Source organism: Sceloporus occidentalis, unplaced genomic scaffold (genome assembly GCF_023333645.1).
Source record: "Sceloporus occidentalis isolate IW3139 unplaced genomic scaffold, rSceOcc1.0.p SCAF_4, whole genome shotgun sequence".
NCBI classification, from domain to species: domain Eukaryota; kingdom Metazoa; phylum Chordata; class Lepidosauria; order Squamata; family Phrynosomatidae; genus Sceloporus; species Sceloporus occidentalis.
In genome coordinates this window covers 25583463-25610787 of record NW_028316984.1, presented here as the reverse complement: position 1 = coordinate 25610787, position 27325 = coordinate 25583463, and the positions used below count along the sequence as shown (strand labels likewise).

General features: G+C 38.9%; 1 protein-coding gene across 4 annotated transcripts in view; it reads left to right on the top strand.

The window, feature by feature from the left end:
- The first annotated feature begins 3041 nt into the window (after nt 1-3041).
- Nucleotides 3042-27325, top strand: part of SLC39A10 (solute carrier family 39 member 10) — a 60481-nt gene continuing 36197 nt past the window's right edge. Inside the window, exons 1-2 of one of the 4 annotated variants that reach the window (XM_089519543.1) lie at nt 6715-6774; nt 10378-10460. In XM_089519543.1, coding sequence (XP_089375669.1) covers nt 10449-10460 — 12 coding nt within the window. In that variant the 5' untranslated portion in view covers nt 6715-6774; nt 10378-10448. Of the gene's footprint in view, nt 3161-6714; nt 6775-10377; nt 10461-19092; nt 19110-20975; nt 20993-27325 lie in introns of those variants that run through there. The other 3 variants (XM_089519547.1, XM_089519546.1, XM_089519541.1) reach the window with 3 other exon arrangements.

Below are 27325 nucleotides of genomic sequence, written 5' to 3'. Positions count from 1 at the left end.
AAAATATATTTTTTAAAAAATGTTAAAAAATAAAATATAGAAAAACGTATATTAATTCCAAAAAAGCAAAGCTTGACTTTGCCATTTTATGGAAGTGACACCATTTTATTATGCCACTTTATTTAATGGGACTTGAGCATCCACGGATTTTGGTATCCATGGGGAGTCCTGGAACTGAACCACAGTGGACATCAAGGGCCCACTGTACCTGTATTTTCATATACATACATAATAAGATACCTTAGAGATGAGACCCATGTCTAAGCACAAAATTTGTTTATATGTCATATATACCTAATACGCATAGCCGGAATGTAATTTTGTACAATAATTAACATTAATTATTAATGTTGTGCATGAAACATAGATTGTGTACATGGAACCATCAGAAAGCAAAGGGGTCACTGTCTTTGGTCCAAAACACACTGCAGAAATAATCCAGTTTGAGACCACTTTAACTGCCCTCCTGCTAGGAAATCTTGGGAACTGCAGTTTATTGTGCCCCCAGAGCTCTCTGACAGAGGAGGATAAATGTTTCACAAAACTACAGTTCCCAGAATTCCGTAGCACTGAGCCAGGGCAGTAAAAGCGGTCTCAAACTGGATTATTTCTGCAGTATGTTTTGGACCTCAGCCATCCAGGAAAAAAGTTTAGAATTTTTCGGGTTTCAAAATTATGGATCAAGGAGACTCAATCTCTATACTGCTGAAACAGATGCATCTCAATGCAACATGTTATGTTTATAGTTCCTCTGCCTCTTCTTCCAAGAATATAGGGCCACTTGATTGCCCCAATGAATGTAGATACTTTTTAAATTCGGGAATATAATGAATTTAATTAATTTCTTTCTGGGGATTTTAACTGAATATTCTGGTAAATACTGGGTAATTCCGGAGATTTTGGTAAAACATCATGGGGATATATCTTCAAGGCTTGTTGGCAACACTGAGCAAAATACAACTGCTTTGAAATTGAAGTAGTCAAATAAATGGGGAAGGAGGGAGCAAACAGGACTCATCCCAATGAGAAAAGGATTCTTGTAGAGTGGTGGTTTCAATGCTGGACCAGGACACTGGAACTGCATCTGCACTGCAAAAATAATCCAGTTTGACGCCACTTTAACTGCCATGGCTCAATGCCAGGGAATCCTGGGAACTGTAGTTTATTGTGGCACCAGAGTGCTCTGACAGAGAAGGCTAAATGTCTCACAAAACTGCATACCCCTTAATTCCAAAGCATTGAGCCATGGCAGTTAAAGCAGTGTCAAATGGATTACTTGCAGCCAGGGAGACCAGCATTCGAATCCTTGCTCAGCCATTGAACCCCATTGGGTCACCTTGGAGCAAGTCAAACTCTCTCAGCCTCAAAGGGGGGCAAGAGCAAACCCCATCTGAGGAAATCTTGCCAAGATCATCCCATCAACGGAAGTGGGAAACGACTTGAAGTCACCCAACAACAACAACAACACAGATTTATCTCTATAGATTGTTTATAGCTTTTGATTTGGAATGTCCTCCATGTTGTCTTCAATGTTCCACATTTTGCGGTCCTCCCTTTGAGGTTATGACATTTGGGCCGTCTAGGTTCAACTTTTAACCCTCCACGGCTGATTAAACAAAAAAACAGGGGTGCATCTGTACCACAGAAATAATGCAGTCTGACACCACTTTAAGTGCTGTTTGTCCTGCGCCTTGAAGTCATTTCTGACTTATGGCGACCCTAAGGCAAACCTATAATGGGGGTTTTCTTATCAAGAGTTATTCAGAGATGGCCTTTTTCTGAGGCTGAGAGAGTGTGACTTGGCCAAGGTCACCCAGATGGTGGGCTTAAATGACCAAGCCGGAATTCGAACTCTGGTCATACAGTCCAAGATAAATCCAAATCACTATTTATTTATTTATTTTCCCCCTTCTCCTTTTGTGTCTTGTCTTTTCAGATTGTAAGCCTGGGGGCAGGGAAATGTCTAATTAACAATTTGTAAGCCGCTCTGATAGCCTTTTGGCTGAAGAGTGGGGTATATAAATAAATAAATAAATAAATAAATAAATAAATAAATAAAATTATTTATTTCATTTATATTCAGCCTTTCTCCCCAGAGGGGAACCCAAGGTGATATGCAGATAAAAACCTATATAAAATTATTACTTAAAAAAATAAAACAATTAAAACCTCTATATAATAAATAATTATATAGACACAAAAGGAGGAGGGAATTATAATAAATAATAATATAATATATAATAGATATATATTATATTATATATATTATATTATTAATATAATAAATAATAATATAAATAATATATTATAAGAATATTATATACTAATATTATATAGTATAATATAATATATAATATTAATTATATTATTATGTATAATATATATTATAATATATATAATATATTATATGTAATAATATAATATATTTAATAATATATTATATTATTGTTAATATAATAAATAATAATATAAATATAATATAATAATATATAATATTATATATTACAATAATATAATATTTGATATTATTTATATTATATCATTATATATAATATATAATAATATATTATATATAATAATAATAATATAATGTTATTTCCACAGTGTAGAGACTGAAGCCCTTCAGGAGGCCAAAAAAAAATAAGATCAGGGCGGGCGCGAGAAGAAATAAGTAATCTCCCTCTCTGTGTGTGTGTGTTTCTTTCTTGGAGCTATCACAAATTCTCCTTATCCCTCCCGCGCGGGCGGGCGGGTGCGCGCGCGCGCGCTTGGCCTCAACTGCGCATGCGGCCTCTCTACCCTCCCTACGCCATTTGCGTTAAGGCCATATAGACACACAGAAAGAGAGAGAGATACACACACCCCTATAGTAGTACTCTCTGGGCCCTCGCGTGGCAGCCGCACTCTTAAAGGCAAAGGAGGCGCGCGTAAGGCGGTTTTGTGAATGTGCGTAAGGGGGGGTGGAGAGAGTGTGTGCAAAGAAGGAGCAGCAGTGACGGCAGGGCGTAAGTCGTCGTCGTAGTCCCGCAGCAGCAGCAGCAGCAGCAGCAGCAGCAGCACTGCAGAGAGAGAGAGAGTGGGAGGAGGAGGCGGCACCCCGCGCGCGCGGCGGTTTGGTACCGAGCGGAGAGGGCGATGCACACGGCACTCTCGGGCTGAGGTAGCTATAAAAACCCCGACGGTTGGCGTGCCCTCCCCCAGACGGAGCCGGCCGGTTGGCGGTGACGGCGGCTCCCGAAGAGGAAGGGGGCGCGCGCCCCGATTTCGGCGGGAGGAGCCGCCATTTCCTCCCCCCTCCCCTTTTCCCCTCTGTTAGTGGTGGTGGGATTCCCATACAATAAACCCAACAGTGTTGGGGAAAGAGACCTGTCTCACTCTGTGTGTGTGTGTGTGTGTGTGTGTGTGGTGGTAAATGTGGGTTCCTTAAACCCTTGAAACACCTTGGGTTCCATACCTATATATGTATGTCTGGATAGATACATACATACATAGGTATATAAGGATCCCACGTTTGCTTCCATTGCATGAGGTGTTTTAAAGGGTTTAAACACTTCCTACAATAGAGGTAAACTTGGGTTCCATAACAGTATATGGATCAGCACACATACATATAGGTATATAAGGAACCCACCTTTGCCACCATTGCAAGAAGGGTCTAAGGGTTCAAACACCTCTTACAATGCAGGTAAACTTGGGTTCCATGCCTGTATGAGAATCTAGATATAGGTATATAAGGAACCCACCTTTGCCTCCCGTTGCATGGGGTTTCAGGGTTTAAACACCTCATACAATGGAGGTAAACTTGGGTTCAATATATATCTATGTATGTGTATATCTAGAGAGATAGATATGCATCTATCTGGATAAAGGTATATAAGGAACCCATATTTGCCTCCATTGCATGAGAGGTTTAAGGTGCTTAAACACATCATATAATGGAGGTAAACTTGGGTTCCATAAGGTATGTGTATATTTAGATAAATATATAGATGTAGGTATTTAAGGAACCTACCTTTGCCTCCATTGCATGCAGGGGTTTAAGGCTTTAAACACTTCATACAATGGAAGTAAACTTGGGTTCAATATATATCTATGTATGTGTATATCTAGAGAGATAGATATGCATCTATCTGGATAAAGGTATATAAGGAACCCATATTTGCCTCCATTGCATGAGAGGTTTAAGGTGCTTAAACACATCATATAATGGAGGTAAACTTGGGTTCCATAAGGTATGTGTATATTTAGATAAATATATAGATGTAGGTATTTAAGGAACCTACCTTTGCCTCCATTGCATGCAGGGGTTTAAGGCTTTAAACACTTCATACAATGGAAGTAAACTTGGGTTCAATATATATCTATGTATGTGTATATCTAGAGAGATAGATATGCATCTATCTGGATAAAGGTATATAAGGAACCCATATTTGCCTCCATTGCATGAGAGGTTTAAGGTGCTTAAACACATCATATAATGGAGGTAAACTTGGGTTCCATAAGGTATGTGTATATTTAGATAAATATATAGATGTAGGTATTTAAGGAACCTACCTTTGCCTCCATTGCATGCAGGGGTTTAAGGCTTTAAACACTTCATACAATGGAAGTAAACTTGGGTTCAATATATATCTATGTATGTGTATATCTAGAGAGATAGATATGCATCTATCTGGATAAAGGTATATAAGGAACCCATATTTGCCTCCATTGCATGAGAGGTTTAAGGTGCTTAAACACATCATATAATGGAGGTAAACTTGGGTTCCATAAGGTATGTGTATATTTAGATAAATATATAGATGTAGGTATTTAAGGAACCTACCTTTGCCTCCATTGCATGCAGGGGTTTAAGGCTTTAAACACTTCATACAATGGAAGTAAACTTGGGTTCCATACCTACATATGTACGTGGATATATAGATAGATATAGGTATATAAGGAACCCATGTTTGCCTCCATTGTATGAGGTGTTTAAGGAACCCAAATTTACACCCTATATATCTATATCTTTATACACACACACACACACATATGTCAGAGACCAGCACGGAGAAAAGGAAAATGGAGAGGGGAGGCAGTTGAAGAGTTGGGGCACCAGACCCCCCCCCTCTCTCTCTCTTGCTATATATATATATATATATATATATAGTGTATATGTATATATAAAGAGCTGGTTCTCCAACTCTTCAGCTGCCTCTCCTCTCCATCTGCATTTCTCCATGCCGGTCTGTGATTGTAATAAACTATGGAACTGAATTTAGTATTTCCCACCCCTTTCACACCTAGGACTGTCTCCCCAACCCCAACCCCCCCCTTCTCTGCCTCTCACCTCCATTTTCTTTTCTTCTCCCCCCAGGCTTCCTGTGTTCCCTTCAGGTGGAGGGCCGGGAGGGAGAGGATAGAGTATATGGGGGGGAATGGTGCGTATCTTTTGGGGGGTGTGGGTAACCTTGGGCCCAAACAGACAGGCCAAAATAAAGCTGCTTCAGGTCACTTTGGAAGTATGCTGTTTAAAGGACACACACATCGTAAGAGGCCAGAAGCTTCGCCAAAGCTGTGCTTTAGTCCTTAGGACTGGATCGTGGCTTTGGCGCAGCTTCAGGCCTCTTAGTATGCATGCATCATTTAAACAGCATACCTCCAAAGTGACCCAAAGCAGCTTTATTTTGGCATGTCTGTATGGGCACGTTGCGTTCATTAAAGGTAATCTTTGTAATACTTCATACAACGGAGGTAAAGCAGGGTTCCTTATAAACCTCCTCCATACAATGGAGGTAAACTTGGGTTCCTTGAATACCTCATACAGTGGAATGAAATTGGGTTCCTTACATACAATTCGTTTAATACCTAATAGAGGTAAAGTTGGGTTCCTCATGTACAGTTCCTGCAGTACCTCCATACAGTGGAGATAAACGTGTGTTCCTTAGATACAATTCATTAAATAACTAATGGAGGTAAACTTGGGTTCCATAAATACATTGCCTTCAATACCTCATACAATGGAGGTTAATTTGGGATTTTTAAATACCTCCATAAACTGAGGTAAACATGGGTTCCTTAAATACGATTCCTTCAATACCTCATACAATGGAGATAAACTTGGATTCCTTAAATACATTTAATACTTCCATACCATAAGAGGTCAACTTGGGTTCCTTAAACACCTTAAACTTGGGTTCCTTAAATACAGTTCATTAAATACCTAATGGAGGTAAACTGTATCTTTAAATACAGTTCCTTAAATGCCTCATACAATGGGGGCAAACATGGGCTCCTTAAGTACAGTTCCTTCAGTACCTCCATTCAAATGGAGGTAAGTTAGGGTTCCTTAAATACCTCCATACATAGGAGGTAAACTTGGGTTTCTTAGTCCCCCCCCCCTCTTTTTGAGGTAGCAGAAGAGACAAATATGAGCATTTTCCATAGGTTTTTTTTAGAAAGGTTGTTTGTTCTTTTGTTTTATTTATTTATTTTACATGTGGGTCCATGTCCTGAAACAGTGGTGCCTGGAAAGGCATTCTCAACTTGGTTGCCTCGTGGGGTGAATTGCAGTGCTATACAATGTCTTTTCCTCTTTCTTTCTTCCTTCCTTCCCACCCACTCACATGGGGGGGGGGGGCCAAAAAGTTGTGGATTTAAAGATCAGGTTATGTTTATATATACACGCACAGGGGACAGCCAGGGAGGTTCTCCTTTCTTTTGTTCTCAGGTTCTTGTGCTGTCTGCTCCTTTAGGTTTTACTGGTGATTTCCAGACACCTGACAAGGCAAGGTAGCCCATTGTTTCTTTGCTCTCAGAGCATTGGATTGCTGTTCTCTGTGTGTTTCAAAAAGCCCCTCCTCTGAATTTTTTGGCATGCCCTTTTAACTCCTTCCTATCCCAGATTTCAGTCATTGTGGCTTTCCCTTCGCCTGTTCCCCATGCCTGCACACACAGGTGATTTCCCCACTAAAACATTCTCACAGCGCACCTGGCCCCATAAAACTCTGGTACAAGCTCTTAAATTCAATGTAGGGATGTAAGTAAATTCTTAACAAGTGCAACAGCAGCAAAACGTGTAGATGAAGAATTTGGAAGAGTTTGGTTTTTGGCAGAAACTGACTTCATAGTTTTGTCCTGCTCAGAATATGATAAAGGAACTAAAAAGACAGTTGTACGGGCATATGAATCATGTGATAGTCTGCAGCTTATTGGACAAGAATGCCAGTGGAAGATGTGCAGAGATCCCATTCAACCAGTGCCACACAAATAAACTTTAGTCTCACTTGGGTGCACATTTGCTTTGTAACTGAATCAGTTTCTAATTCAGCAAGCAGTTTACATCTGTACAGTACATAGATCGTTTTAGCTAGAGTGGGATACTTTCCAAGTTAGTTTACGTTGAGACTTGGTAGAGCACAACATCTCAGTGGACCAGAATTTGAATGATGCAGCTGACATTCAAGTGGCAATACAGTATTTGCATCGACCAGCACCTGCTACAGCCACAAGGCCAGTACTTGCCACTGTTGTTTCAGCAGCTGTATTTTGAGCTAGTATACAGAGAAGGTGATTGGTTAAAAATATATATATAAATTTGAGTGTGTCCATAATCCTACAGTACAATTTGGACTGATGTTAATATTGTACTCTAGTCTAACTTTGCATGCTTTGTTAATATATTCCTCCAGAGCCTAGCAGAGGGTTTCCAATTAAAGGGTTATTTTTAAAGGAAGGATTTCTGCCATCTGCACATGGACTCTCACCTGTTGGAAAAGAACTAGATTTGATTTTAAAATTAAAGTCACAGTGTCCAGTTATTCCAGATTTATACTTGGATTGTACCATTCATCTTGCTAGACAAGTAATTTGCCATGTACTAATAAATATTGATTTGAAAACAGGCTTGCACACACTTTTCAAACTATACATTAATGTGCAACATGGATTTTCAAACTTACATCTTGAGCCTGCAAATTCAGTGGGTCTTATATCCAGGCATGTATACACTGTAAATGGTAGATATACACCTCAAACCACTAGCTAGCACTAGGAAAAAGACACCTTGAATCAATAGGACTTACATAAGTGTTGATTTACCATTGATTTACTATTTACCAGTTGATTCAGTAGGTCTCTCTTAGTTGGGACCAGTAATTGGATCTAAGCTGTAACCCTATGTTTAGCTAAATGTAAACACCATTAAACAGAATAAGACTTACAGTGCCTTGCCAGAGGTATTCATGTCTTTGACTTTTCCATGTTTATTTTACAGCCTAGACTTGAAATTGATTTAATTTTTAAATAGCTGTATTAGTCTCTTGCAGTGTAAAAAAGAGGAATGAAAGGGAAGAAAAGGAAAAAAAGACATGTTGAAGTACCTTTAAGATTAAGGTCCAAAATACACTGCAGATATAATCCAGTTTGAGACCACTTTAACTTCCCAGGCTAAATTCTAGGAAAGTCTTGTATTTGTAGTTTTGTAAGACATTTAGCCTTCTCTGTCAGGGAGCTCTGGTGTCACAGCAAACTACAATTCCCAGGATTACCTAGTGCTGTGCCAGGGCAGTTAAAGCGGTCTCAAACGGGATTATTTCTGTGGTGTGTTTTGGACCTAATTGATTTTTTGTATGAGCTTTTGTGAATATAAACCTACTGTACTTCACCAGAAACAGTACAGAGTGATAGATAATAAATGGCCAGGTATGCAGCATATTTACACAGTTGTGGGAGTGGGGTGCAAATTATGAGCCTTATTCTTAATTTCAGAGGGCATCGTAATGTGATACAGGTCTTTCCGATCTTTATACTGTTCACTTGGTGTTACCATGTAAAAGTGTTAAATCTGCCTACCAAAAGTCAGTTTCACAGGGTTCAGGGTAACATACAGTAGTGAAGAGTCTTGTGTTAATATATGTTGTGTGGCATGAAGCCATTGCATAAAGACAGTGGCTTTGTGGCACACTACATATGTTCATACAAGAGTCCTTGCTGCTGCACATATAACAAGTCTTCTCAGAGAGTTTTGAATGCTAGGAAACTGACTTTTGGCAAGCAGATTTATTGCTTTCACACATCAACACTAACTGACCCCTTGTAAAGTTCTGAAAGAGCTGTATCGCCTCCCACAGTCCTTTGAAAATTTAGGGCAAGGGACATGATTTACATCTTTCTGGATCATATTATATTCTATCCCACTTCCACAGTAGTATAAATAATGCTTTATACCTGAGGCCTTAATACTTTATGATACTTCATCTGAAGAAGTCGGTTTGTGTCCACAAAAGCTCTTGCAAAAATAAAATCAATTAATTTTAAAGATGGCTAGATTTCTGTTTCTTCCCCTCCTCTCTCTTCCTTCCTTTTTACGGAGTTAATTGGTGTTGTTTCCACTTGATGTCCACAATATGCTCAATACTGTTAAATTGTAAAGTATTTTTGTTGTGACACAAAACCTAAGTAAGTATGTTAGTTGCATAGGTCTTCACCCCCTTTGCAGTGATAAGCCTAAATAAATTCTATTCAATCCTCTTTTTCTCCAGAAATCACATTCTCTGGGTGCATCTACACTGTAGAAATAGTGCTGTTTTAAGTGCTGTTTCTCCATTCTGTGGAATCCCAGGATTTGTAGTTTTACAAGATCTTCACCTTTCTCTGCCAAATAGCATGGATGCTTCAACAAACTACAAATCACAAGATTCTGTAGGATGGAGCCATGGCAGTTCAAGTGCTGTCAAACGTCATTATTTCTATAGTGTTGATTCACCTGTAGTTGGAATCCATTGGTATGCAGTCCCAGTGCTACTTGATCTTGGATGAAAGACACTTGTTTTGGGGAGGCCCCAGAGTTTGTTTAGGAGTATTCCATAATAAACAGCATAATGAAGACCAAGGAGCTATCAAAATAAGTTTGGAGTAAAGTTATGCAGAAGCACCATTTAAACAACAACAACACCAAAAGCTTAAATCCCTAGTTAGAAACTGCAAATAATTTGGTTTAACTGCAACATCACCTAGAGAAAATTATCAACCAAAACTCAATGACTGGATAAGAAATCATTAGTTGGAGAAGGAACCAAGAGGCCAGTGATAATTCGGAAGCTGGAGATACCCACAGCTGAGATGGGAGAAACAGTCCATGGGTCATCTGTCACCTATGCATTTCCCAAAGCTGGGATTTATAGAGGAGACTTCTAAAACTTGCAATTGTAATTGTTGCCAAAGATGTTTTTAGCAAAGTTCTTGTATTTGCTTGGAGGTGAGTGCTTAGGCAGTCAGCAAGTGGCAGCTGGATTTTGTTTAATGAACCTTTGGCCTCAAAATATTTTATACCATCACGGGATTAAAATTTTTGGTGTACATAAATAGTAACAATTATAATTAAATCCTCTTCAGTTCCAGGTTATGATGCAACAAAACATACAAAAGTCAATGGGAAGTGAAGATTTCTGCAAGGCATTACTTCTATGTCAACACAGGTATATTTGTACTGTAAAACCATTAGTCAGTGAGGCTTACTTACCTTCCTCCTTTTTATGCTGCAAGAGACTAACACAGCTACTTTGAAAATTACTTTTAGGTAAGCACACATAGAAGGAGGTTGAAAACAACACTATACTGGAAACACTTCTGTAATTGCTTTATCAGTCTGTTTGGTTAATAAAAAATGCTAACAAATGTGATCTGTGGGCTGTTTTCTACCATCTGGGCATCTTCAGCTTGTTTTGAAAACTGCTTTTTCTGAACAAAAGGCTAATTTATGCCTTTGTAGGAAGCTTAATTTTTGAGAATACTATTTTCTAGTGTAGGTCATCTGGCCTTAGTGTTGCCCACACTGGACATGAAAAAATAGAGCTGGCTCTAATGATACACACACACACACACGTTTCTTTAATTAGTTTTCTTTTAATTGGTCAGGAGACCATAGATCTTTACATGCAACATTGTATATCTTTTCATATTTATTTTTAGATGGTTTGGCAGTGTTTGCTTATTTTTTTCTCCATTTGTCTACACACCCCCAACAAGTGGCGTACCAGCACCGAATCTAGGGTTAGGGACTGTGTGGCAACCGCATGGTCCCTAACCCTAGAACGTACGTACAGCATAGCAATGGCGGTGCCCTTTGTACATGGGCAACGCCATTGTTATGTAAGCGCCGCATGGCATCTGCATGTTGCCCAAGCCGCTTATGTAATGAGTGCGCCAGTGACACACTCATATAAAATAATACAACTCACAAATAATAAAGATATATAGATTTAAAGTATCTTATTATTATTATTAAACTTTATTTATCTTAACAAGGTATCTGTTTTCTCACACTAGGGGGCAAACAGGATTTAAATGAGAGTTAAACAGGAAATATCACGTGATAAACATCAGGCATTTCCTGTTTAACTCTTGTTAAACTCTCATTTAAATCCTGTATGTCCCCTAGTGTGATAAAGCAGTATGAAACTCAAAGAACCATGGACAGAAATGGTATCTTTGTGTTGGTTGGTTTTAGTCCCCTCTTCCATGGCAGTCCTTGCTGCTGTTCCTCAGAAGGCCGGCATTTCATGGAACACCTTAGAATTCACCACAAAAACTTCCAGTTGAAGTAAGAAATCAAATAAATCTGGTACACGTATGGAAGCTGTGAGACATAACCCACAGAATTCTGATTTCCAGCCACTCTGAAGCAAAGTTGTATGCAACTCTATATATGATTATTCAGACTGCTGAGTTCAGTGGGGCTTGCTTCCAGATAAGTGGGTAAAGCAGTGCAACCTTCCCATATATACTTGACTACAAGTCAACCTCATGTATAAATTTGGGGCAAGTTTTGGGGCCAAAATTATGGATTTTATATAACTCATGCATAAGTTGAGGGGGAAAACTTAGGGGCAAGTAACAAAGGATGAAGGAAAGGAAAATTATACCAAAGCATACTGCTGTTTTCCCACCCAGACATTCAGAAAGGCCATAAGTAGCTCCACAGTGGAGAGAACAGAGAGTGTTGGTGCTTCTTGTAGGTTCTTCTAGGGTGAACTACTGTATATACTCATGTATAAGTCTAGAAATTTTAGTTAAAAAAATAACCCCCCAAAAAACTGAGTTGGCTTATCCATGGGCCAGTGTATGTATTATACTTTATCTCCTTCTTTTAAAAAAGCAACCATCCCTTGGTGAAAAGCAAGAGTGTAATCAGTCCTGGACGCACTGACCCCTGTCTGCTCTCTCGCCCATTCAACCTTTAGGGTGAGCAGAAACAGTTATGCCTACTGGGATTTTGTAAATGTTTTGGTATTGTTTTCCTTTGCTTCCGAATTCAGCATTTTGCTTCAAAATAGTAGTGCAACTATAGAGCACATAAATAGCATGTTGAAAACAAATTGAAATGCATTAGCAAAAAATAAATGATTTTTTGTTCCATAATCAAACTGTTTTTGAATTTTGTTTTATATTCTTAAGAGCAATATTTTACCTTTTTCACATCAAACCAAATTCATACAGCAGTCCAGATGGGGAAAAATGCCTTAGTCATGACAGTTGCTAAAGATAATGCAAAGCGTTGTTATAGAATCTCAGCTATAGATGTCTGAGTCTTTAATCCTGCAAAATATATGGGGGTTTCAGTGCCCAATTCTGATTCGTTTAGTCCTTTTCAAAATATATGGGAACTAAATCTAAATGAAAAGTCATTGTCTCGGCCTTTTCCTGTATACTCTTAACACTGATGCTGAAATCCATCTGATCCAACTGATATTGTATACCTGCCTTGAATCCCATTGTGGGAGGAAGGCAGGATATAAATCCTTGAAATAAATCAATCCATACATATTTGAAAGGTTAACTAGAATTCTTAAGCCTTTTGACCAGAGCCCTTGAAAACTATTACGTTAGGCTTTGGTGATTACTGTATATATTCGACCTCATATATACGTTGAGGGCAAGTTTTTGGGCCAAAATTAGAAATTTTGATATGATTCATGGATAAGTTGAGGGTAAAACATAGGCACATGTAATGAAAGATGTAAAGGATGAAGTAAAGGAAAACAATGCCAAAGAATTTTTCAGTATCCAGAGACCTTCCTAAACTATGAGAATAGAAATAGAAATATGAGCCCTTGCTCTATTTCGCATCACGTCCACAGTCCTTTTCAAGGGAAGGAATTCATCATCACCATTTAGTCAGTGTGAGATTCATGCATGTGTAAATCAGTCACCTCACTTTTAAGGAAGTCTCCAAGTAAGCTGAACAGGAATGAACATCAACCAAACTGGTACATACTGGAACCCATTCGGTTGGAACTAGAGACATGAAATCTCAAATCTGTGCAAAAACAGAATATGAGGAGAGGGGTTTTGTTTTCCATTTTTTCCAGGACACTATTACCAGGACAATTTTTCCATTTTTTCCCCATGGCAATTTTGGCTCTGCTAACATAACTTCTCTTTGGGGTTCGTTGAAATGCCTTTTAGACAATGTTTTACACACTCAAAATACTAGGAACCTAATCATATGAAGATTTATTTGTGAGATAGTCAAAATTAAAGAGTGATAATTCCTGGGCATACTGTAGTCATAAATGCTCAAATCAAAATTGTATTTTGTCGCTAGGGAGTGTTACCATCTTCATGGGGGAGATTTCTGGTGATGCTAATGCACAAAGAATTGAGCATTTTAATGTTGAATTAAACCTTCTACCTGAATGTTCAGCCAGCCTGGTGTTTATGATTCTAAATTCATTGGATTGCTTCTATCAAAATAATATTATGTATTATTACAATTATAAAAAGTTCAGTTCCTGTTCTCCCCCCCCCCCCCCCTCTTTAAGATGGCAGAAATTAAGGCTGGTGCTTAGGCAGTACAGAGTGCAGTAGTTTACGTCTCTTGCTTTAGTGTGGGGAATGTTCATAATTTTGCTTGGACAAGCCTAAGATTTTTATATTTAGAAATATTCTAAATTTCATAATCTCATGCCAAACATAAGTTTAGGTTTGATAGGAAAATAAGTACAGTGGGCCCTTGGTATCCACTGGGGTTTGGTTCCAGGACCCCTCACCCCATGGATACCAAAATCTGTAGATCCTCAAGTCCCATTAAATACAATAGAGTAGTAAAATGAAGTCCCTTACATAAAAAGACAAAATCGAGGTGTTCTTTTTGGAATGTATTTATTTTTAAAAAATATTTTCAAGCTGTGGGTGGTTGAATTGGTGGTTAAAGAATCTGTGGCTATGGAGGGCCAACTGCATTGCATATAGTTCAGTTTTCCTCCAAAATTCTGTTTGGCCTTGAGAAGGGCAAAACAAGCACTACTTTTCCTGCGGCTTCAAAATTTCCAGCCATTTAAAAAAAAAAAAGTGACTTAAAAGTATTTTGCTGCAGTCTGTCAGGCTTACCTGAAGTTTTATGTGTGACTACTCTGAAGTAAGTCCTGCTGAACTCAAAGCGACTTGCTCCTGGGTCAATGTGTAAAAGGTTGCGGCCTTACACTGTGCTGTATAATTCTAATTTTAACACAGTTGTGTTTATTTGTTGTGACAGGTTGACATGCCTGCTCCATTATGTCGCTACCCATGCTAAATGTACAGCCAAGACGAAATACTATCATGTCTCTCTGTTGAAAAGGGAAATAAGAATTGGAAAGGGGCTCTGAGCATTGCTATAGACTTGAAATTATATGTCTTTTATGACGTTTGAGAATGATCCTGTTTCTTGAGAATTGAATCAATTCGACATCTTGTAAACCAGCTCCTGCTAATCCAAAAGACTTGCATCTTTAAAAAACACTAGGTGTTTGATGCCTAAATTATTGAATTAGGCCAGTTATGATTGCCAGCTATTCATGGACTGCTTGGGAGTTGACTCTTCCAAGATCATCAGTAACACATCCTGTTAGTTTGTAGATATCAGTAAGGTGTTTCTTAAAATTTTCTGCTTTGGTCTTTCTGAGCAGTTTGTTAGTTCACATAAGCAAGCTCCACTGAAGTAAGGCTTCCAAGCACTTTGATGAAGGGACTTGAGAATTGCTTTTTCAATACTTAACAAACACCCTCTTCTATTAGCACTTATATACATTATTATCAAAATAGCTGTTGTATCTCTTAATGATGTATAGCACAGTTTTAAATAAGGTTCAGAGTATTATCGTCCTTAAGAGTTTTGGAATGTGTGCTACAGAGGGCTTTTGTGCGGTGGATGGGGGACTGTGGGAAGTAAGGGATGATTAGCTTGAATCACCTTTTTAAATTGTAATTTAAATAACCAAGCAAAAGGGCTTAGATTGTTTCCTGTTGATAGTTAATACATACTTCTTTAAGAGTGATGCATGGCAAATATGCATATTTATTGGCTAATCTAACCAGTCAAACATGTTAATTTACAACAGAGTAGATGATACAGATTATCACATTATCTAGGAAGGTTATGTTCTGCTTCCTGTTCACATTTGCTTCTCTTCTCTTAAATTGAATTATTTTTGCTGCTAGTGGATGACAGTCCAAAACAGTGGCTGCTATATATAGGTATCCTGATGTTGCACTGCAGCTTCCAGAATCCCTGGCCAATGGATGGGGGGGGGGGGTTGTCTGAGCATTAAAATCCTATCATCATCTGGGGATCCGTGTTTGGCAACCACTGTTCTTCAGTCTTAGCTTATTACAGCATATGTGCTCTCTCTCTGTGTGTATGTGTCTTATCTCTGTAAAAGGACCAGAATGTTCCAGAAGAAAGATCTGGTAGACCAGTTTATTTTCATAAAATGAAAACTCCTTAGTTGTTTATAGTGAGTTAATATTCATAACTTGAGATTGAGTAAACTATAATGCCTAGTTAGTTAAACAGCATAAAATAGAATTCAAAGATACAGGTGTGTGTTAGTCTGTAGAATAAAAATAGAATAGCATAAAGTAGAATTAGACAGGGTCACTCTCATGGACAGAGTGGACAGTTATTTTAGTGGTATATTGGATACAACAGCCAGAGCCAAGGATTGGATCCTGACATTCATAAAGAGTTGCTATTCCCTGGTTCAGGAACAGAATGATATGTGATTTCCTGGGCCATTTTGTTGTCAGCCTTTGATGTGGCATATCAACTTTCAGTATAGTGAGTTAAAGGCATATTTATTACATTAGTGACAAAGTTGTTGTGTGCCTTTAGGTCATTTCCAACTTATAGTGACTCAAAGGCAAACCTATCAGGGTTTTCTTGTCAGGATTTATTCGGAAGGGAAGGGCCATTGCCTTTCTCTAAGAGACAAGAGAGATTGATGGCTAATCAGAGATTCAAACCCTGGTCAGTATTCAAAACACTACAAAACACTGTCTCTTGATAAACTCTTAATGCCAGTAAAAGGCTCACAGTATATTATTCTGTAAGATAATCACTTAAAACAATGGCCCTCTGTCAGACATATGAAGTGTATGTGTAATATGACTATATGCAGATTTTATTTTAGCCAAACTGTGGCTGGCACACTGTAAGGTTAGTCCCACCAACAACAGACCCATTCAATCAGTTGTTGAGTAATCATAGATAAATCTGTTGAGAAAATGTAGATAAATTTAATGGATTCAGTGATTCAGGACTAAGAGAACATCTTGTTTTTCTTGTGTGCTTTTGTATCATTTCCGACTTAACATAAGGTTGGCAAGATTTGTTCATAGGAGGTTTGTCCCCCTGAGGCTAAGAGAGTATGACTTGCCCAAGATCAGGGGCTTTCATGGTTGAGCTAGGAATCGAACCCTGCTCTCCAGTCTCAGAGGCTCAAAGCCATGCTGTCTCTAAAAGAGAACTTGGGGCTATACAGTGGACCCTTGTTGTACTCTGGGGTTTGGTTCCAAGATCCCCCAAGTATAACAAAATCCGTGGATGCTCAAGTCCCGTTAAATATAAGTTCATAGCAAAATGGTGTCTCTTATAAAAAATGGAAAATCAAAGTTTGATATTTGAAATTTATACTTTTTTTGAACATTTTCAAACCGTGGATGCTTGAATCTGTGTATGAAAAAATCTGTGTATAAGAAGAACTGACTGTATTTTTAAAATCAACATAAGTAGTAAAAAATAAAATTCAGATGTCTAAAATGAGGTCAAACATACAGTTTTATGTAGAAAAAAACAAATCAGACATTTGAAATGTATTTTCGAGTGTCATTGATTTTAGTTAAGAGTCCTAAACAACCTGGGAAATCTCTCTTAATTATTAGGATTATCTTTATTGCAGTTACTTAAATTCAACAAACTTAAGTTTTCCAAGAAAATTAAAATCTATGCACTGTAGTAAAATATCACGAATGGAAATCCCAGCCGGCATCCAGAGCTTTTAAGGAAATCCAACAATGTGTGATGCAGTGTGTCATCCCTGAGGCAAGTGCAAGAAATGTGTGGCCCTAAAGATGGTGCTAAAGTCTGTTTTTCATCCTCCCTAGCCATCCTGGCTAGTGATAAAGTATAACGGGATGAGTAGTTCATCTACATTGGCAGTCCCAGGTTCTCCCCATCCACCCTTTAAATAAAGAGTCAGGTGTTGAAGAGTCAGAAACCAAGAACAACTTCCACCTCTGCCTTGAAGTTTCTTTCCCTGAGTGCTCCCACTCATAAAGCACCCAAACAACTCATAGCATTTTTCTGGGAAAGTTAAAGTAAAAACACACCCATTTGTTCTGTGGTGTAGTTCTTGGGTGAAAGGAGAGGGGTGTAAAAACAAGGTAGAGACTTGCCTGCTTAGATGCAGTTGCCAGAATGTAGCTTCTTGATTATATTCTCTCATTTTCTGCTTTGACAAAATGCCTTGTAATTTGAGAGGCAGTACAAAGAGGTGGAATGTTGCAAAATAAGACATCCAAGGTTATAATTGTCCTGTATTAAAACTTGTATCTTCGCTAATGACATGTACTGAAGTAAGGATTTGTGGAATGCTGTGACAGTTCAGAGCTGAATATGCAAGGTGTTGTTTTTCATAAGCTGCCCTCAGTGGAGGTTGGCTTGAAGGAAGAAAAAAATTGATTTTAGGTCAGAGGCTGTTCTGTCCTTTTTATATAAAATGATTCAGAGTATATTAGATTTCCATATCATTATTTTGAAAATGTACTTGTTTCACCCTAAATTAGGGTTTTAAAATCTTGTTTCCTCAGTGGTGTATTCTAATTCTTTTCAGACAAGAATAAAAGAGAACGTGGGAAATCTATAACATTGTGGTTACACTTCCATGTGACCAATAGTTGGAGCCTAGGGTTAGAGCTTGGGGATGTTTTTATTTATCATAATGTATGGATTCCCCAAGCCAGCCTGGTAATTAAGAGCATGAAAACTTCTTTGTAGTCCAATAAAGTAACTTTCTCATGCTCTATTTTAGGCAGGGTTGGGAATCATGTGGCCCTTCAGAGGTTGTTTAACGGCATTTTCCAGCACTCCCATTGGCTATGCTTGCTGCAGCTGCTGGGAGTTGTAGTCTTAACAAGCTCTGAAGGGCTCTGTGATTCCCACCACTGGGCTGGATGGTGTACCCAGGGGTAGGCTTATTTTTCAGTAGCTTCTGTTGTAGGCCCAAATAAAGAAGCTATAAACTGATCTACAGTAAAGGAGACAAAATGTCTAGACACTTATGCAGTGACAATATTTTGGAATGCTGAATAACAAGAAAAAAATGGTCATATATTCATATACCTTCGTATATTGCCACCTGTTGTTTTCTTCCCCTAAATGATTTTCTTCTCATATGCAGGACTTGATGTTGAAACAGAACCTGCACATATTATAGAATACAAAATGTCCTCTGGCTTTTGGTCTAGGAATGCTACCTGGGATTTCCTGATGCATCTCCCTCCTCCAAGAGGGTGGCGTGGCTTTTGCATGACATAGCCTTTGGCTCCTCTTGCTTTTTACCTGCTTCAAATTCCTATGCCCGCTCCCATGTGTGGCAGGAAAACTGGTTTAGGTTTGGAAGTACCCCTGCACTGGAGTAATGGGGAAGAGAAGATGGTCTTATTCTTGTTGAGGAGTAGTGTTTTAAAAGTCCATGAAATTGGACTTTTGAAAAATGAAAGATCAGGAGAATCAGAAATTGCTGGTAGCAATTATATAGGAAAGGAGACCAATTAAGGAAAGTTTCATCAAGCAAAACTAGTATTCAGTGAGTTTCAGACACACTCAAACACTCCACACACAAACCTATTTTCTTGGCTTCTTTTCTAAAAATGAGTATTTTGTATGTATACTTGAGTCTGTAGATGAGACTAAGTTCATAATTTATAACTTTGCTTGCTTTTAGCACAGTGTTGATTGTTTCTGCATTTTCAGCATCAGCCTTTTCCCTATTTCTCACAAGCTGGCAGATGCTGAGACATGTTAAATTTTTTATAGCTCAACAGCCATGCATCTGATAAAGTAGACTTAAATCTACGAAAGTTCATGCTACCAACTTCCTTCTCTCAGTTAGTCTCAAAGGTGCTATAATATCCCTTTGCAGTTTGTAGCTCTGTTTGCAACACACTTTTAAAATACTTAGAAGTAAAACAGTTAATAAATGTAAAACTATTGGGTCTGAGTAAACTCTACTTTCAAATTTAATGTACCCAAATATGATTGTTCCATGAGCAAATCAAGTTACAAAGGCATTTAGAAAGAGCTAATAATAAGCTTTCATGGGTAACCATATAGAATGTATGGCCAATGTTTGATTTGTGGTGTGTGGCGATTAATGTTCATCTTGAAATATATAAAGATGGAGTTCTTTATGTTAATGTGTGTGTTGTGACTTGAGGCAAAAATCCTTCTGCTAAGTGATTTTTCCAAGCACATGATATGTTTGAATAATTCTAAGAATGTGTAAAAGGATCTACATTGCTAAGAATTAAAGTGGACAAATGCTCTTAATGAGATGAGTTGAGGTAAGAGGATGGATGAATATGCTTTCTTGACTACATACTCTGAGAAGAGTTCAGAAATAAACTTTTTATAAAAACAGTGAGTAAAACCTGTATTTCAGAATATCTACATACTCTGAGAAGAATTCAGATATACACTTTTTATAAAAACAGTGAGTAAATCTTGTATTTCAGAATATAACAAAACTGTCTTTAGTGAACCTCGAGAAAGAAATATTGATAAGATTTTCTAGCTTGTTGGTGTTGAATAGCTTAATGATTTTTGAGAGGATAAATAACGTTGAAGTACAATAAGAGCGCCATCCTAATCACACCGAGGAGTAAATTTCATTGAACACAGAGGAACTTATTTCTGAGTAGGAAAGTATAGGATTGAACTGTAAATATTTACAACATTAAATACAGTATTTAAAAGTTTAAACTTTGGCAGATGATGTGAATACAAAATAGATTAGCTGTAATTTCCTTTTAAATGACATTAAAATAATAAAAGAATTAGGAAGAGACAATTGTTGTTTTGCTGTGTTTGTTTCTCTTCCACTTCTTCATTTGTGACCTCAAGGCTGTCTGTTTTAAATGGTGTTTTGAATTGTAGCCTTTGTTATTAAAGGGAGGTCTAACAAAAGCTAATTTCCTATTGTTAAAGTTTAGCTTGGCAAAAAGATTCTGTCTAGCTTAGAAAAAAGAGGGGGGGGGGCAAAGGAAGACATGCATGAGGTATATACATTTAGGCATTTATTGTGGTGAAAGTAGACAGGAGGATGTTTTTCTCAGACTCTTTTATCATACTAGAAACTGGAATCCTGAAATGGAGTGTGGGAGCAGTCATGAAAAAGAAAAATGAATTTCTTTATACAAGGTATACATTTGCTCCAATGTAGATAAATTCCTGGAATTCAGGGAAGGGCCTAAATTCCTTAAAGGCACCAGATCCCACCTGATCTTGGAAGCTAAGCAGGGTCATCCCTGACTGGATAGTACTTGGATGGGAGACTGTCAACAAATACCAGATGCTGTGGACTATATTTCAGAGGAACGAACTCAAGTATTCCTTGCCTAAGAAAACCATATGAAACTGGCAGGTGATGTGAAGACACATACACAAAGCTGTGACTCCTGGTCAGTTTGGGTATGTACTCTTTTCAGTATCAGAGGCAATGTGTCTCATGGGCATGTAGGTGCTCCTTCATTCATTTCTGGCTTCTGGGAATCCCGTGCAGTATCTAGTTGGCCAGTGTGAGAAAAAGAATGCTGGACAAGATACCTTTGGTCTGACCCAGCAGCACTCTTCTTATGTTTTATTGTTTCTCCATGATATCCCCCTCTATATTGAGAAGCAGTCTTTTTATATTCAGTACATTGGCTCCAGAGGTTCACTGTTGTTGTTGTATGCCTTCGGGTTGTTTCCAACTTAAGGTGGATCTGTCACAGGGTTTTCTTGGCACGTTTCTTCAGAGCAGATTTTCTGTTGCCATCTTCTTAGGCTGAGAGAGTGTGACCTGCCCAAGGTCACCTAATAGGTTTACATAGCAGAGCCAGGATTCAAGCCCTGCTCTCCCAGTGTCCTAGTCCAATGCTAAAACCATTACACTACTCCAAAGGTGCACTAGCAGAGTAAATTCTGGCAGTGGTGCTGTTTTGGGAACTGTAGTACAAGACCTTAGGACCAGTGCATGGGGCAAGATACTAGGCAAAGATACTTTGTCAAAATGGAAAACGAGCTTTTTATTTCAGTTCTCTCTTCTCATGGAAAGCTCTTGCACTCAGTCAGAAAATGCTCAGCTGTACTCAGAAGAGGCCTTTCAGTCATAGACATGCACCTCTGGATCAAATGCTTTGTCTGTGGATTCTGTATAAAGGGGATGTCTAGAATTTAATGTTTGCAGTGAATCAAGGTTTTGGGACTTTTTTAAAAAAAAAACTGAAACAACAAATAATTGTGCTGAACCTTTTTTTTAAAAAAAAATCTGATTTAAAATAGGGCATCAGATTTTATCTGTCATGATCTGAAACATCAGTACACTTGGTTTTGTGTTATCATGAACACTCACTGCTATCTGATATTAATCACACAGTTTGTCAATATCTTCAGGTTTTGCTTTCTTCTGATCTATTTTATTCATGTTGTTTCTAGAACTGATGTTAAGGAGCTTGTATTATAATTGGGTATTATTTTTTTCATGCCTCCTCGGCTCACCTTTTATGGACTTACTTTTGTTTTCTCCTCTTGATCTCTTTGGTTCCAGTCAAGCCATAATTCCTTTTGAAATCCTTCTTTGAAATGGAAAAGCTAGTTGAAAATGCAGTAAGCTCTACTGCCAGGATTGTCACTAAAGAAAATGGTGGCTGATCGAAAAACACATTTTCACACTTCTCAGACCATTTTCAGTGACTGAAATGCGTTCTATTCAGGTCATGTTTAGTTTGTGGTTATCTGGGATGGGAATTGTTATGAGGTAGCAACCATTGTGTGAATTAGTGGGGCACATTACATCAGTTTTTGGTGCTCTGCCATGTTTTCTGTAAAATCTTCCTGAAGGATTGACGGTCTTTCTTATTCCCTGTTTTTTATATAATATATGCAGTATATGTGAGTGTAATTTCCTAATGTTGAGTAGTGGTTTGGGTGTTGGACTATGACTCTGGAGATGGGTTTGATCCCCTGCTCAGCCATGACACCGGCTGAGTGACCTTGGGAAAGTTGCATGCTCTCAGCCTTGGGAAGGCAATGGCAAACCTGTGAACAAGTCTTGCCAATCAAACCCCATTATAAGTTTTGACTTTTCATTAGTCGAAAATGACTTAGAAGGCACTCAACAACAACAAAGTTTACCTAGTTAGCCAGTATTTATAAATAATAATAATAAATAAAACTTTTATTTCTATCCCACTTTTTGTTAAAAACAATCAAAGCATCTTACAAGAGTTAAAATACATCCATATATAGAAAATATCCCCCCTTAAAAGACAATTAAACAGTATAGAATTTAAAAGTACATAACAATTAAAAACAATAAAAGTGGCAGAGTCATAATATATATGTGGGGGTGGGGGCAATCACTACATGGCTGAGTAGTTTATTCTGGAAAGGCCTGCCAGAAGAGATCCGTCTTGATAGCTTTCTTGAAGCTGTCTAAGTTGTTGATTTGACGGATCTCGTCTGGCAAGCCCTTCCACAGGCTGGGAGCACTTGCAGAAAAGACCCTCTGGGAAGTTGCAGTCAGTCTAGTTTTTATAGGTTGCAACAAATTCTTCCCAGAGGACCTGAGAGTACGAGGTGGATTATATGGAAGTAGGTGATCCCTTAGATAGGTTGGGCCCAAACCATGTAGGGCTTTAAAGGTAATAACCAACACCTTGTACTGTGCTCGAAAACTAATAGGCAGCCAGTGGAGTGACTTTAATATTGGTGTTATATGGTCACTCCTAGATGTTCCAGTGATCAACCTGGCCGCCATATTCTGTACCAATTGAAGTTTTCATACTAGGCACAAGGGTAGCCACATGTAGAGCGCATTGCAAAAGTCAAGTCTTGAAGTTACCAGCGCATGTACTACAGTTTTTAGGTCATCCAATTGCAGGAAAGGGCGAAGCTGGCGTATCAGCCGAAGCTGATAGCAGGTGCTCTTGACTGTCGCATTCACCTGATTTCTCATGTGAAGTGACGGATCAAGAAGCACCCCCAGACTGTGAACACAGTCCTTTGAGGAGAGCGTGAACCTCTCTAGGACTGGAGGTTGCAGCCCAATACCTGGTTTAGGAGCCCCTACTGTAAGTACCTCCATTTTGTCTGGATTCAGCCTGAATTTGTTTTCCCTCATCCAGTCAATTACTGCCTCAAGACACTGATTGAGGGGAGAAATGCCATTTGTCGTCATCGCTGATGCCCTAGACATGGGGAAATATATTTGGGTGTCATCAGCATACTGATAACACTCCGCCCCATGTCTACGGATGATTTCTCCCAGCGGCTTCATATAAATGTTAAATAGCATCGGGGTCAGGATGGCACCCTGAGGGACGCCACAATTAAGCTCCGTTTTTGAGGAGCAACTGTCTCTGAGCATCACCCTCTGGAACCTTCTCGAGAGGAAGGAACGGAACCACTGCAATACAGTGCCTCCAATTCCTAACTCTCAAGCATTCTGAGAGGATGTCATGATCTATTGTGTCAAATGCCGCTGAGAGGTCTAGGAGAACCAACAGGGTCACGCTCCCTCTGTCGATGCCTAGACGAAGGTCATCAGTTAAGGCGACCATGGCAGTCTCCACCCCATATCCCGTCCTGAAGCCAATTTGAAATGGATCTAGATAATCAGCTTCATCCAAGACCACTTGGAGCTGAACAGCAACAGCCCTCTCGATCACCTTGCTCAAAAATGGCAGATGGGATACAGGTCTATAGTTTTTCATGTCCATGGGGTCCAGGGAAGGCTTTTTCAGAAGCAGTCTAACGACTGCTTCTTTTAAAGCAGATGGTACATTACCTTCCGTAAGGGATGCATTGATGACACATCTAATAAGTGCCATCAAGGTATCACTGTTGTGGACGGCCAGCCATGATGGGTAGGGATCGAAGGGGCATGTCGTTTTCCTCACCTTTCCAAGGATCTTGTCCACGTCATCAGTACTCACAAGCTCGAACTAATCCAGTCTAATCTCATAAACGGGTTGACTGGACACCTCATCAGTTGACTTTGCCTTAACATTGGCGTCCAAGTGGGCTCTTATCTGAGAGAGTTTACCTGCAAAGTAGTTGTTAAATGCGTCACAGCAGGCTGTTGAGTTAAGTAGAGGGTTCTGGGCAGATGGCATCACCGTCAGTTCCCTCATCACCCTAAACAGCTCTGCCAGACAAGACTTTGCGGATGCAATGTGGGCAGATGAGGAAGATCTCATTGCCTTTATTGCCTCTCTATAAGAAAAAAGAAATTTCTTATGACGAGTTCTCTCAGGTAGGAGTCCAGTTGAATGCCATTTGCGCTCTAGTCGTTGTCCCACCCACTTCATATTTTTCAGCTCTCTGGGGCTTTCGATTCGGAGCAGATAGGAAAGGACACCTGGGAGCGATTGTGTCGATAGCCCATAACATTGAGATGCCAAGCCTTTCTGTGGCTAGTCTTAATTATTTCTTTCTGTGGTTCTAGCCTGCCTTTTGACCTGAGTTGAATCCTTAAAGCAGCTTAGAACAAATAGAAGTGCTGAAGAATTTGTTCTGAGAAGAGGATTTGGTGTGGCATCTTTATCTGGCTGGACTCTGATAATTCTTGATGTTTTAACTCCAGAGATTAACTGAATCAGTTGGTGTTGGATTTTCTTTATCAGAAATATTGGTTTTATTTGGCCTGAAAATAACCTATGTGTTACAAAAAGAACAGACTTATAAAATTCAGTTATAAAAATAAAATCACCCATCCTAGTTTTTCATTTAAATATTATTGGACATGTCAAGTTATGGTCAGAGATTTAAAACATTAAATTACTTAACCTGACAAAGAAGAGGGGCTTGTGCAAGTTACCAAAGAAACTAGAATTATAATAAAGTGGCTGTGCTCAGACATCACAAGAAGCTAGAATTCTTTTTAATTCTACCTTGTTGCAGGCAAAGACACATATGTTTTATGCTGGCTGATTTCCTTCTGGCTAATTTTTCTTGCAGCACAATCAGCCAGACAAAGTACAGTTTGCTTATTCTGGAGGCAAGCAAGAGAGCCAGCTCCTGTCAAATTAACACTACAGTAAACAATCTACAGAGGGAAGATTTGTTGTTTGTCTAAGTTACTCTGGTTGAAAACAGGAGACAGAACGTACTGGTACATTGCTTGTCCTCAATAAGCCAGAATTCATGTGGAGCCCTGGTTTATTGTGACATCCAGATGCAGCACCCACAAATTGTATTCAATGGCGAAGCTGATTGAGGTCAATGTGAATTGGTGAGAAGGCTTTGTTAACAGAAAGCCGGGATCTATGCAGTGGGCTCTTCTTATCAGAAGGCTTGCCATCTGCAGATTTGAACTTTTGCAGATGACAAACCCCTTTGTTTTTAATGGAGGTGTGTGCATGCAGTTGTGCCACCATAGAAAACGGCAGGATTTCAGGTCACACGTTTTTGTGGGTACAAAGGAATGAATGTACAACGGTTCCAAATCTAGAAAACTCCAGAGGCTATGTCCTCAAATTAATTTAGTTTATTTTAAAAAGGAATTCACACTCACAAGCACACACTCTCATGCACACAAGAACTAATGACACAAAGGTAGTAGGTAATAGTGAATTGCAGGGTGGCTAAAAGGAAATACTGTACCAAACTAGACCACTTTGCTAGTGTCTGGGCACATGTATATGTAGCAAGTATCATGTCCTGAGGGCAGTGTTTCAGGAGTTGAAAGGCTTAGTGGCTTTCCCAGGGAGAAGAATGGAGTGCAATATGGAAGAAAATTTGGACAATCAATGTGAATGTCCTCAGACAAAAAGAATTCCATTTCCAGAAGGAAACTCTCTCTGTTTGATGTATGCAGACAGTCTCCAAGTCCAGCTCCCCACCTATTCCAATCTTGAGAGATCCTTTCATGGCTAAGTGCCTTGGGCTTCTCCCATGCTGAACCATCTGGATGTCCCAGTATGGCATGGCTGTTTTCCTGAGCTAGGGAGCCCCTTTTGTCTGCTTGACAGCAGCCTCCCTATTTGATATTATTTGATCCCAAGGGTCACAGAGGGGTGACCAAGGGCTAGATTCTGGGTTATAGGAGTCTCCTTCTTTGGAGGTTTTTAAACAGAGGCTGAATGGCCATCTGTCAAGGGTGCTTTGATTGTGTCTTCCTGCACTGAAAGGGATTGGATGAACCTTGAGGCCCCTTCCAACTCTATGATTCTATTCTGTGATTATGTGATTCCAATAGCGGGGAGTATGTGCAGATTGTGGCAGAAAATAATGATGATAACATGGAATTGATTTTTTTAAAGAACCCATTGTCTTAGCTTTGAAGGAAGTTCATCCCATCACATTGAACTGTCACATCCTTCCTTCTCAGATTGCTAATAAAGAGAAACGACTTTGGTGATTTGGATTCCTTAACTGTATAGATAACAACTGAAAGATTTGTGTCATTGGAAATATGAACGATGTTACAAATCTGTAGCGTTACATAAGGTTGAGCAGTTCTGATTACAATTTAGTAGTCATTTCCCAGATAGATACCAATTCATCATAGCTCATTCCTTCCTATTTTGATAAGCACTTCCATAATTTCAGAATACCCTGAGTGTAGCAGAACCAGAGTCCATCAAGCTCACCACTCTGTCCTCTTTAGTGCCCCTGGAAAGCATACAAGCCCAACTCCTGCTCCTCACTCACTAAAAAGCCATTCAAATTACTACCCATTACCATCATATTGCATTGGAATGAATTTTAAAAGTTACGCGTTAAAGTAAAGATGTACTTATATGTAGCAGTTCTAAATCT